The sequence below is a fragment of the Prunus avium genome, chromosome 3, assembly GCF_965620075.1.
Source record: "Prunus avium chromosome 3, drPruAviu1.hap1.1, whole genome shotgun sequence".
Taxonomy (NCBI): Eukaryota; Viridiplantae; Streptophyta; class Magnoliopsida; order Rosales; family Rosaceae; genus Prunus; species Prunus avium.
Window position 1 is genome coordinate 24,611,641 of NC_142286.1, and position 13,618 is coordinate 24,625,258.

General features: G+C 36.5%; 1 protein-coding gene and 1 pseudogene across 2 annotated transcripts; one reads left to right on the top strand and one right to left on the bottom strand.

The window, feature by feature from the left end:
* Positions 1–310: 310 nt before the first annotated feature.
* LOC110761617 (double-stranded RNA-binding protein 1-like) lies at positions 311–5,373 on the top strand. Of its 2 annotated transcripts, none has more exons than XM_021964138.2 (6): positions 311–756; positions 1,982–2,140; positions 2,441–2,676; positions 2,784–3,003; positions 3,412–3,591; positions 4,850–5,373. In XM_021964138.2, the coding sequence occupies exons 1-6, from the start codon at positions 474–476 to the stop codon at positions 5,185–5,187; spliced, it is 1,416 nt and encodes a 471-aa protein (XP_021819830.1). In that variant the 5' UTR covers positions 311–473; the 3' UTR covers positions 5,188–5,373. The 2 variants fall into 2 exon arrangements, with proteins under 2 accessions (XP_021819830.1, XP_021819829.1); XM_021964137.2 differs by having other exon boundaries at positions 312–756; positions 1,982–2,167.
* Positions 5,374–9,828: 4,455 nt separating this feature from the next.
* LOC148295774 (secreted RxLR effector protein 161-like) lies at positions 9,829–13,084 on the bottom strand (annotated as a pseudogene).
* Positions 13,085–13,618: the final 534 nt, after the last annotated feature.

Consider the following 13,618-nt stretch of genomic DNA (forward strand, 5'->3'; position numbering starts at 1 on the left):
AATGTACCAATAGCAGAATCGTAATATTTTTTAAAACCATTTTCTCTCTCTCTCTCCCTCTCTCCCCTGTCCCCCCCTTCTCATGATCAAATTAGGAAATTAGGAACGCATGCTTAGAAAGTAAGTCACGGTACGAAATGATCCCATTCTTACCAGTAACTAATTTAACTGATGATGAAACAATTGAATAATTTAAATTGGAGGATTGCTACCTATCTTGTTTTTTACCTTTCTGAATGGTCCCATTCTATTTTTGTTTTCTCCTATTAATTTGTGTGACATGTATTTCATTCACACATAAAGTACTAATATTTGTTTTCAGATAAATCGCAGAGCACTCAACAATCTCTTAAAAAAGAAAAAGAAAAAAAAATGATAGAAGCCCAACCTAGACCATCTCCATCTTCTTCAAATTTCCCAAAACAGAGGAACCCATTGTATCATCAATTGATCAACACACCAAAAGAGAGAGGATGTACAAGTCTAAGCTGCAGGAGCTGTGCCAGCAGAGGAAATGGTGCTTGCCCGAGTACAACGCGACAAAGCTTGGCCTCGACCACAACCCTCGGTTCTCAGCCTCCGTCACCATAAACGGCGTCGCCTTCGACACGGTGCAACTCTTCAGGTCCTCCAAGGAAGCCCAAAACGACGCCGCTAGACTTGCCTTCGCTCACTTCACTGATCCGCAACCCAGACATACCAATCGCATTCCCAGCCCTTCCTCATTCCCTCAACCTTCTCTTCCCGCTTCCTCAGGTAAAAGGGTTTTAGGGTTTTAACTTTAATCTTTATGCTCTGTTTGGTTGCTTTAAGTTCTTATTGCTTATTTTTCTTGATGTTTTTCTATCTTATCCTCTGTTTGGTAGCTGATTGGAAATAAATTTCTTGTGTTTTATTCTTTTCTATTTTACTTTAATTTATAACGGATTATTTTCTTTTTTCTTTTTGTCCTGAGCGTTGGATATTTGGGCTCTCTATTTGGATTTAATATGTATTGAATGCTGAAATTGAAAGTTGTCTTCTGTGAATGTTGACTAACTGGGTGTTAAAATTAATTAGTTACCTTGCATGAAATATCTCAATTTTTTTGTGAAAAATGGAAATTAATATTCAAAGATGAGAAATTTTTTACCTCAAAGTTTGAGAAAGAGTACTTGATACAGTTATGGATTCTATTAGGATGAGGACAGCGCCTAGCAGTTTTGTGTTTGAAAGGGTACCATTGTTGTTTGTATAAAACACCAGTCAGTATAGTGCAACTTGATTATAAATGCTAAGTAGTATAGATGTAGATAGTTTGTTTGGAGCATTAGTATGTTTCAAGTTATTAAAACTAGCCAAAAACACAAAGTTGCTTATAAACAACTTGGTTCCACACAGAACCTGTAGGAGGGTTGTGGACTATATATATAGGGAAAAATTACTAAAACTTATACAACCTTCTCACGTCCGAGCATCTGTTCATCTTGGTTCTTGTTAAAGTCTTAGACTTCCTAGTTTAGCCTTAGATACATCCAATGGCTTTAGATGCATTGGGTTTACATGGAAGAGATATAGTTTTTGGCAGTCAGTTGATGTGCTAAATGTTTTTCTTAAAACAGGTTTTGTATCAGGCAGCCATTTGATGTATCCACAGGCTAAAATGGGAAATCCATACTTTAACAAAAATATGGATGACCAGACATGAGAAGGATTGAAAACCTATAAGTGCAATGGTTATATTTGAGTGAGTAAGCTTGTGCGTCAAAACCTTTTGATATCTTATTACCATTTATAACATTGCCAAACTTTTAAGGATATTTAGTACCCTGAGCTTCCATTAGTTTATTTTGTGGATTCCTTATTGCATCTTCTGAAAGAAAAGTTTTTAATTCATATATTATCAAGTTGAAGTATTAATGACATGCTATGACCATTAATTTTGTTTTGATGTGATCTTATAAGAATCAGTTCATGTATCTTATGGGTTGTATTATTCCAGCACTTCCTTCAACAGCGAGCACCAATTTGACTGGTACACAAGACACAAAACAGACATTGCAACCAAAGATTCAAGAAACACATGAAACTTCTTACGTGCCAGTTCAGTTCAGTGGTATAGCATCAGGTGGCAATTCTCAGGCGAATGGCAGCACATCAGGTATTGAAGATGGTAATCGATTGAGAGGTTAGAAAATTTTCTCTGGACACATTCTCTTTACTATTAATGATTGTAGGAAATGAGCCCCCAAATAACAATTTTCATCTTAATAGTAGAGCTAGCTTTTTAGAAACTGTTGAAATTATACTCAGAGTTTGAAGGATGTGAGAAAAAGAAATGGCACATAAAGTATATAATGCCTTAAACTCTCTGTCATCTGCACATAGTTTGAACTTTGTCTTGATTATCAAAAAGTTATTCCATGACAAACAACTTATAATCTTTCAATATGGGGTGTAGATATACAGCATTTGTATAAGAACCAACTGCAGACTTATGCACAAAAGAGAAATCTTCTTCTACCTGTGTACAGTTGTGAGCGGGAGGGTCTGCCTCATGCCAATCGTTTCAAGTGTACGGTAACAGTTGATGAACATACCTATGAGGGTCAAGAGTTTCTTCCTACAATGAAGGAAGCTGAACATGCAGTTGCAAAAGTTGCTTTGATGTCCCTGTTGCCAAATGGAGTACAAGAGGTGGCCAATGTTATTTATATTCTCTGCATAATTTTCCAATATTCTGATAGTATAGAGCATCTCTAAATATATCTCGTGTCTTTGTGGTTCTCTTTTTCCTTCCCTAGGATGATATCGTTTTATACAAAAACGTTTTACAAGAATTAATCCAGAAAGAAGGTTTTTCTATGCCAGTCTATAGCACAATGAATTCTGGTGAAGTTCATATGCCAATTTTTGTTTCAACTGTGGAGATAGAAGGAGAAACTTTTACAGGTTCAGAAGCAAGAAGCAAGAAGAAGGCAGAGATGAGTGTGGCAAAGGTTGCTTACCATACCTTGAGAGAGCGTAAGTGTATTTTTCTTCAACTTACTAGCTCCAAATTTGTGTTAACCCCAGGGTATTTATACTCTCTGTAATTTATTAGGATGTTGTCTCTTTGGAAGTGTTAAGTTCTTAAAAGAGGTTAAGTTTCTTCAATTCTTTTATCTAATAAAGTTGTATTTCTTATAAATTAAAATAAAACTTAATATCATCATTTATGTAAATTTTTTTCCTCAATTCATTTGTTAGTCAAAGTACATGCGATATATTTCCTATAGTTTTATGGAGTTCTTTCAGTTTCATGTTTATTTTCAGTAATTATTTTATGAAATAATGCCATCACATGATGTGCATAGTAAGACCTTTTTAATTCAAAAATAATATTTGATGATCTAGGGAAATAAAAACTTACACATCCTCACACTCATTCAGGTAAGTCAAGTAAGATCCCTTTGGTCCTGCCCCCTGCTCAGAAGGGGCTAGAAGCGCCAGATATCTTATCTTCAAGCTTTCAGTCAAACCTAGCTACTGATTTACAACAAGTTAGGCCTAACGCCCCCATGATCATAAGTCTGAGTACGATTACTGGAGAACATACGATGGAGAATAGTGGTATTGTTTTTCCCCCATAAGCTCTTTTGTTTTCCTAAAGCCTATTTCTATACTATCGTTGCCTTAAGGTCTCGTAATGTCTTTGATGGGATCATGTTCTTTATTGTTAAATTCTTTTAAATCCAGGCACTATATCTATATGATGATATGATGTTTAACACGAAGATGTACAATCTATTCGAGCATATACGGTTACATCTAAGATATAAGAGGATGCCTTAAACAGATAGATAGAGATGACATATTTTTAAACCAAGGTTTTAAATGTCTAAAGGAGCTCTGGTTATAAGGAGAATAGCAACTACTCTTTTTTATCCCGCAACTATTTGTGTTGTGAAAATATTAATATTTACCTTTTGCTTAATTGATATATTTTTTTGACGTTCTTTATTTGATATATTTGTTCCATATAACTTCGCTCACAAAGAATGTTCCAGTTTGTCTCTCATTCATTCAAACTATTGTGTTGGAGGAAAGAAAAGATTCAAATTATATACAGTTAATTCAACAACGTGTGGTATACATCACTGTGTCAAGTATAGATGCTGAAAATATAATTCCAGAAAACTGAGTTATTGAGTATAAACTCAAGATTTTGAGGTACGTATGTATACTTTGGAACTGCTATGGCATGAAGTGCTTAGATGCAAACAAGCATCAATTGGTGAAAAGCTAATAAAAGTAAAAGCCAACAGAAAAGCAAATTCCCTATGGAGAATGTGTTAAAATGTGTAAATTCCTTAAAAGAACATGATGTACCTGGAAATTAGAATCTGAAAGACAGCACTAAAGTAGAACCTTCCTCACTGCATCAGAAGTGGTATCTCAATATCTCATTTCGATGTCTGGTGATAGTATCTCATATTACAACGTCCATCTCTCTTTAAATCAGTGCTGTAAGAGGTACTATTACATAGCTACAAAGTGAAGTGCCCTCTGTTGACTTTGCAGTTCAGTACTTCTCACTAAAAATTCAGTTTCTTAATATAAAGAATCATCCTTATTGTCTCCTGTTGACACAAATATGTATGTATGTATATATATATAGAAGAGCCCACACCCATCACAGAAAATCATGGCATAATTTCGGCACAGGTTTAGCTCAGAATTGAAATACGGTATGAAGATTGATAAAAGTAGATGTTGATATTCTGCATCCTCCCCCTTGTTTTTTTTATATACTCTCCATAAAAATAATAATCTGTATTACATAGAACTTAAATTTTTAAATGATTGGTGTTATCTTCTTTGATGGCAGTAACTGCAGAAGGGAACAGTCATCATCCTACCACAATATCTTCACGACCTGATGCTCTTACGACAAGCAGTGGATTCTCTTCTTCTGACATTCTGTATGGCCGTGCGCAGGAGTCAAACAGTTATAGCCTCTCTGTGTCCCGAAATGGCTCTTCTTCAACTTTGCCTTCTGATGGCTCTACTAACTTAGCCATGGACTCTACTCTTGAGACACCAGCTAAAGGGAGCATGTATAACAAGGTTTCTGTTTATCCATACAAGTCAGATATGAAATTTCCTGAGGGAATCACTGTGCTGCCCATGAGTGATGAAAAGTGGGTTGCTTTGTCGCACACCTGAAGCAACGGATATATAGGCTTGCTAAGTTCCTAGTTCAACCGGCAATGACCATAGTTTTACTAAGTAAAAGTGCGTATAATGTTGTTGCTTTGCTCACATTCATGAACTCTGCTGCGAATGGTTTGTTAATATACTATAGCCGTTGCCTGTCTGAGTTCTATAGTGATGGTGGTGCTTTGCTTGAAATTCTTCTCAGTGGAGATTTTGCGTTCATTATACAGTGCTGGAGATAAAAATAAATACAATTTTAAAAAAGGAAACTTGCCTCCAACTCTCACTTCAAAGAAAATTGCCATAATGAGAAAAATTCACTCTTGTAATTTGCATATGGATATGGATATGAAATTAACCTTAATTTTTGGTGAAAGCTGGAGATAAGATACTGGAGGAAATTAAATCCATTTTGCAAATGGAACTAATTTCCTCCAATTCTTACATACAACTTGAGCACCTCCATTTCTGCTGGTTTCTTGTTGGAACTTTTTTGGGGAATAGCTGGAGGTGAGATATTGGAGGAAATTAAACCCCAATGTTGCAGCTTCTCCTCTAACGTAATTCCTTCACTGCAAACTGCCCAAAAGTTCTCCTCATTTTGATGGAAGAACTAAACAGAGACCTCCATGGGATTTATAGCAACAAGGAATCTCATACAAGGCTTCCTCAAGACGGATTAGTGTGATTGGCAAAAGTAGCGTGAAGCTTGTACTAGTTTGACTGTTTGACTATGTAAAACTCAAAGTTCAATTTGGCTTTTTGTTTCTTTTCACATTTGAGTTGGACCAGGTGGGCTCAGTTTTCAGGTTGAGTCTAATTGCCTTCATAAATAAGATTTTTTGTTTTCCCTTTTTACCCCTCTACTAATTATTCTACCTAGGCTTAGGCACGAGTCCGAATGGTAGATGGCTCAATCCGTTAACCGCCATCTAGGCTTAGGCATATTCATGAACTCTGCTGCGAACGGTCAGTTACTAGATAGTTCGGTTCGAGTTGGTTTGATAGGCCGATAGTGCATAACATAACGAATACAATTTATAACAATTTCATATAACATAAGTTCCAGAATAAGTACTCAAAATTATCTAAGTAAAAGATTAAAAACCAATAGTCCAATTTTTCTTACTAAGAGATAAAAAAAAAAAATTAGTTTCAAAGTTACAAACCAGCATGAAAAATACATAATAAAATAGTAAATAATGTTAGAAACCAACATAAAATTAGTTTTAAAGTTTCAAAGAGTGAGTAATAGCTGCAAGATATAGACTAGTAGTGCTCACTTGCTCTACCCTTCTGCATGATTAAATCAACAATGAAAGTGAAAAAATAAATATATTTCATATGAATGCAATTGAGAATCAAAAGACATAGTTTTTTTTTTTTTTTTTTTCCAACCACTTGTTGACACACGGCTAAAGAATTAAATAGTAAATGGTTTCGTAGGTGATTTCATCAGTAAGAGATATTCCTACCCGATCATCTAACTATATTTTCGGTTCGGATTGAATTCAGTAAATTTTTTAATAAAAAATAATAATTTAACCAAACCGTGGTATGGTCGGTGCATGAATTTTTCAGATAAGATGCCCACCCTAATCCTATCCGTTAAATGTTGGCTTGGGAAGGCAAGTTTGAGTTGAAATTTGTATTCCCACATTTGAAGATTAGAACATCTCTAGTCTTCATAAGTCTTGTCCATTCCATATCTAATAGATTAGTTTGGATTGGGCCACTTGGTGGCTCTTGTTTGGACTTGTGGGCTTGACCTTGAAGGAAACATTAGATCATAGTTATATTTGGCCACAAAGATAAGGTTACAATTAACTTTTAGGCAATAGAAGCTTTAAAATTTAATCTTAGAGCTATAACATAACTAATCCCAAGTATCTTGAAGATTGGTTTAGATTGTTCCATTCCTAGACATTCTAGACTAAGAGAAAGAGAGAGTAGAAACTTTTCACCCTCGAAACACTACTCAAGGTTGACATCCTTTGAGTTGATCACCTTATGGAAGGCCTTGTAGATTCACCAAATCACCAATAGAGGTGATTCTAACTTTTCCACACCAAGGAAGATGGAGGATATGATACAACTTAGAAAGTAAAGGATGTTAGTGCCTAATTTCTAAGGTGACCGATTTTTGGCTGGGTGGGAGGAGCTTGATGGTGTTCTAATTCCTCTCTTGAAACTAGCTCAAAAATCCTAACTTTTCTCAAGAGACAAAGTTCACATATATAGACCCACAAGAAGGAGACCTAAGTCTCCCTCTAGGTAAAACCAGCCATAGGGTCTTTATTGGGCCCATTGGGCTTATGTGGTCATCCCACTACGCCTACATGTCTTAACTAACCCAATGGGCCTTGAACCCGATTTTATAGTTTAGGCCCAAACTACTTTTTTACCGCATTATCTTAATTAATTCAATCTCTATTAAATTAATAAGTCTATGCACATCATATTTATTTCCTTTCACCTAACTTTATTGGTGTGCAATCCATTAGGTTCTAATCGGCAAGGTAGTGGGTGATTCAAAACTCTTTATTGATCGATTTTGAATTAAAACTCCCTTTTAGTTCTCCCTTCATGAGAACTAGATTATATTTTATTCTCAAGGCTTCCACAAACCATGGGTGACGTCTACCAACAAGCCACGGTTGCCCAAGGCCAATATAGAATGGAGTTGTGAACCTATTCAGTTGAAATTATCGTGGAATATAATCATTCTCTTAATCAATGCACTTGATCATGCTAATTGAGGCATGGAATGAAGGAAACAAATATCTTTTTCTTGGAAATGAATTTCGCTAGCCACAACATATCTCACAAAAACATTCATAATGGAGGATTAATTTTGTTTATTCTAGTTGAGTTAAGCCTTTTTCATTTATCCCAAGTATCTTATGATCTAGTCTCTTTGAGCACAACATAGAAAAGAGAAGAAAGGTTTAAGCATTTACCCCTGTATCCTTTTCTTGGAGAACCAAGAATGATCACTTTGTTGGAAAGGCCTTTAATCTCCTTCTAGAATGTAGATTCCTCAACCAAGAGGCTCAAAGTAGAAACCTTCTACCTCACCACACCAAAATGGACTAGAGATGAAGAGAAATCAACCTAGAAGACTTAGATGCTAGACTTCCTCTAGGTTGGTTCGATTTTTGGCTAAGGAAGATGAGAGGGAGGATGTCTCACCTACACATCAATACACCACAATGGAATGCCAAAAAACCTAACTAGGTTTTGAGTCATCTTTGGCTTTTATAGGAAAAAAGCACACAAAGGGAAAGGAGAGAAATCCTCTCCTTATGGCCAGCCACTAGAGAAGATGGGCTTGGCTTGGATCCTTGGATTTGTATTGTCATACAACACTTATCCTTGAGCGCAATAGGCTTTTGGGTATTTTGCCTTTTTCTTTTAAATCATATTTGAAAGTCAAATCCTCTTCTTCATGTCAAAGTTAATTCCATAATTAACTCTTAATTATGAATTATGATTTAACTTTTAAATCACTATTATAGTCTTACTTATTTGACTCGGTCAAACCAATTGACTCCATCAAACCATTTGACTTGGTCAATTGCTCAGTCAAACATGTTGACTTTGACTTGACCGTTGACTTTTAACTCCTAGTTTCTTTTCTCTTCATTTGTTCCTCTAATCTCATTTTTCGGTGTGCGATCTATAGGTTCCTTTTAGTAAGGTAGTGGGTAGGCTCAACTTCTCTGAGTTGACTTGTGAATTAAATCTCACTATTTAATTCATCCTATTGGTGAAGGTCAATTAAGTTTGATTCTTTTTGGACTTCCACAAACCATGGTTGACGCCTAGTAGCATGTCATGGTTATCCGAGCTAAATAGGGTATAGGGAAGACCCTATTCAAATTGGAATGATCTTGCAATTGAATCATTCTCTTATACAATACTCCTTATTCACATTATTAGATAAAGGAATCTAATGTCAAATATTCTAATGTGAATTATTCCCTTATATGATTATCCTGATAAGATTTGAAGACCTCTTCTTTCAAATCTTATGTACTACTTTGCACAAAGATTTGATCAATCATATCTTTGGAGTATTCACTCTCTTTACTAAAAGTAGAGATCTCTTGTTGTACATTCATTTGCCTCCATAACTTTATTGAGAGTCCTAATAAACAACTTTAAGTCATGTCTTCTTCAACACAACTGTATAGTGTTCTCGAAGACAAACAACATAGCCACAAGACATCTATGATGTCTCAGGTCTAAGGATTAATTTGCACCATTGCAATCTATGATTCTAGTTTGACATGCGAGCAAAGACTTCCATTCTAAAACTCATGTATTTGATCGTGTTCAGTGTAGTTGTTCTCCTGCAAGCATCTACACACATATCTTTGTGTCACTACACTCAATGACTTGAGACCTCATCATTCTCTACATATAGAGAAGATACTGTGTGTATTGGTCTTGGCAGAATATCAATGCCCAATTGATAGTCCTATGACCAGGAACATGTTTAGGATTAGGGATCATGATTAGGCTCGGTGTATGCAATTTCATTACATAGTTGTCATGTCCACTTATATATTTCTAGGACTATAGTTGTTTCGTATTTCATAAGATAACATGATCATGAATTAAAACAACTGGTCTTTCCCATAAATAACTTAAATAAGTCATTACAAAAGATGTCATTAATATTAGCTATTGCATAATTAGTTGGCTTTAAGGGCATATTTCTAACAATCTCCCACTTGCAATTTAAAGCCAATTTGACATGTATCTAATACCCATTTTCTCCATGTGTCGATCTAGCTGAAGCTGACTCATAGACTTTATCAGTGGATTTGCTACGTTGTCTTATGATTTCACCTTGAGTACACTGATTTCACCATCAGCAACATATTCCCTAACTATGTGAAAGCGCCTCTAAATCTATTTGGATCTTGGATGAGACCTTGGTTCCTAGGCTTGTGCTATAGCCCCATTGTTGTCAAAGTATAAGATAACTAGCGACTCAATGCATGGAACCACTTCAAGTTCAGTAATGAACTTCTTCATCCAAATAGCTTTCCTTACTACCTCTGATATAGATATATACTCTGTTTCAGTCGTAGAGTCCGCAATAGTGCTCTGCTTGCAATATCTCCAATTGATTACCCCTCCGTTCAATCTGAACACATATCCATAAGTGCATTTCTGTTCATTAACATTAGATTCAAAATCTGTTTGTGTATCCATCCACTAGCAATTATGGGTTCCCTTCATAGACTATTAACATGTTCTTCGTCTTTCTGAGGTACGTCAACACAACCTTCACAACATTCTAGTATTTTGATCATGAGTTCAATTGATATCTACTCGTGATGCTCACTGTTGCTTCGATTCAGCTGCACCAAAATGGATTCAGCTGCATCCTCAACTTGTGATACTCGCAAGTGCACGAGCCGTTTGGTAGTATAGCATATGTAAGTGCGAGGTCGATCCCACGAGGATTGGTGATTGAATGATCCAATTTGTTTCCCCTACACAAAATAGAAATGAAAAAGAAAATAAATAAAACAAGAAAAAAAGGAAATAACTCAAGCAAATAAGTTCCCAAGTTCAATTAGATTAACGGATTGATTCTAGCTAAAGTATGATTAAGCCATGGTGTTTGGTCATAACCTTGTCTTCCTAATTCCCTAATTTGATCATTTGTTGTCTAACCTAAAACTAAGCATTAGGAACCCATTAAGCATAGAAGAACAATTTAAACAACCAAGCATGTATCTAATCCCTGTTGTCGAATGTCCATACATACTCTTCTTATTCATAGTTCAATTCGAATTAAAGCATGGTGTCTACTCTTAATTCAAACCAAGATAGCTAACATGTAAGCCTAAATGGTGATCAATCATTCAAACTAGCCTATTAACTTATAAGCATAATGAATAAGAACAAAAACCATAATTGAAACTTGGAAACTAATTAAACTTGAAACTTAAGAAAGAATGTACATTACAATGAAAAGTAAAGTGAAACTAAGAAAAACTTGAAGGAAAATTTAGTAAAAACATTATTGTTACAACAATTGACAACTTGAAAGGAAACTAAGAGAATTTGAGGGAGAAAAGGGAAGGGAGCTCTAGAGAAGTGTTTGAGAGCTCCCCCCCTTGGGGTGTGTTTTGAAGCTTGAAGGCTTCTCTATTTATAGGGCTAAGAGGGAGGAACATCATGATGAACTCCCACACCATCCTTCATCTTTTGCTGCACCTCAAGCTTTCATCACATGGGTTCAAAGGTGATCAGATGTGGCTGCCCTTTGCTGCCAACCCATGTGATTGCCTTTTGGTTGCTGAAAAACGAGTTTTCTGAACCAGTCTTGGTGTAGGAAGGCCAGTGGTTTCAAAACATATCCAATGGGGCTCAAATTTGGATATGTTATACTAGATACCCATTGGAACAACTTCTATGAAGAAAGTATTCCCATCGGAGCAGTAGAAGTGTGCGTTTTGGCCCTTGCAAGTTGGCAGCCGAACAGAGACTGGAATTGACTTCATTTCATCTTTTCTTTCCTTTTTGATTCACATGCATGCACATGCTTCCTCTTTCAATTAAAACCTGATTTCCAGCTCCAAAGTGATCTGCCAATTCAATTCCCATGTTCAAAGGCTGAAGCAAAATGCCTCTCATCATTCCTCATCCTTCTCTCTCTCCTTTCTCTTTGCTTCCCATGCATGCACATGCTTTCTCTATAATAGCTCCAGCATGTACCAACTTGCTCCTTTAGAATTTCATAGCTGGAATGCCTCCCCACTTCACTCATTATGCTGGGTGCAAAGTCAGTTATAGCTGGGGTGAGGCACATGGCTAAAAGGAGGAGACAAGGCTCCAAGCTGGCAGCTGCAAATCCTGCTGAGCAAGGTTGAGTGTTGGGCGGGCTGAGCACTCCACAAATGTCCAATTGGGCTGAAATTTGGATATGTTGTACTAGACACCCATTGGAACAAGTTGCATGAAGATCTTCACCTCATCCAAGCCCCATAGCATGCTGATCCAAGGCCAAGAAGCTGACCTACGAAATTGGGCTGGAAAGGAGTTGTAGCCAAAATGTGTTTGTCTTTAAGCCCTTATTCCTCATATGCCAATCAGCCCATAACATGCATGGATTGCATCATTTCCTATCCAAAGTCATCATTGTTACCTAAATGTCAATTAACTGAAAGATAAACACAAAAAGGATTAAAAGCACAAGTTTAACTCAAAAACATAACCAAATCATAAGCTAGAAGGGTACAAAATGATATACAATTATGAACCGATCACTCACAACATAGCTGATATCAGGTCTCGTGCATAGCATGGCATATATTAGACTCCCAATTGCAAAGGCATATGGGATGTTTCTCATCTGCTTTACTTCCCCTAGGGTTTTAGGGCTCATACTCTTAGATAGGTGGATACCATGTAACTGGTAGAAAACCCTTCTTGGATTATTCCATACGGAATCTTCCGAGCACCTTATCTACATACAAGGATTGAGATAATCCAATTAGTTTTCTCAATCTATCTCTATATATCTTGATATCCAGTATGTAAGATGCATTACCTAGATCCTTCATTGAGAAGTCTTTGATAACCATAGTTTCACCGAGGTCAACATGCCTGTGTTGTTTCCAAACGTTAATATGTCATCTACATATAGTATGAGGAATACAATAGTGCTCCTACTAGCCTTCTTGTATACTCAAGGTTCATCTTCGTTTTGATTAAAACCAAAAGTCTCGATTGCTTCATCAAAACGAATATTCCAACTCCTTGAAGCCTCCTTCAGTTAATAGATTGACCTTTGAAGTTTGCATACTTTCCCTTCTTCATTTTCACATATGAAGCCTTCAGGTTGATCCATATAGATCTCTTTATGAAGTGGCCATTTAGAAAAGCCGTCTTCACATCCATCAGCCATATTTCATAGTCATAATATGCTGCTATGGCGAGAAGTATGGGGATGAATTTTATCATTGCTAATGGAGAGAGTATCTTCATAGTCGATCCCTTCTCTTGGTTTGTAGCCTTTAGCTACTAATCTAGCTTTGTAGGTCTCTACCTTGCCATCTGAGCCCTCTTTCTTCTTGAAGATCCAATTGTTTCCTATTGGTATAATACCTTTAGGTGGATCAACCAGAGTCCATAATTGGTTGGAATACATAGAATCCATCTCAGACTTCACGGCTTCTTACCATTTCTTTGAGTCAATGTCTAACATTACCTTCGTGTGGGTTTTAGAATCTTCAATATAATCTCCTATGAGAAGAATATGTTGTAAGCCCAGATATCTTTCTAGGGCTCTACTGATCCTTTCAAACCTACATGGAGGTTGGGTAAGTGTGGGTGCAGGGATTGGATTGTCAACTGGATTAGACTCTACTTGAGGTTCTTGAGGCTCTTTGGGCTTTTCCTTCAGCTCAACCTT

Coding starts and splice junctions, on each gene's coding strand:
- LOC110761617 (XM_021964137.2), top strand. CDS start 474: ATGTACAAGTCTAAGCTGCAGGAGCTGTGCCAGCAGAGGAAATGGTGC. Junction 757..1,981: donor TTCTCTTCCCGCTTCCTCAG/GTAAAAGGGTTT, acceptor GTATTATTCCAG/CACTTCCTTCAACAGCGAGC. Junction 3,592..4,849: donor ACATACGATGGAGAATAGTG/GTATTGTTTTTC, acceptor CTTTGATGGCAG/TAACTGCAGAAGGGAACAGT.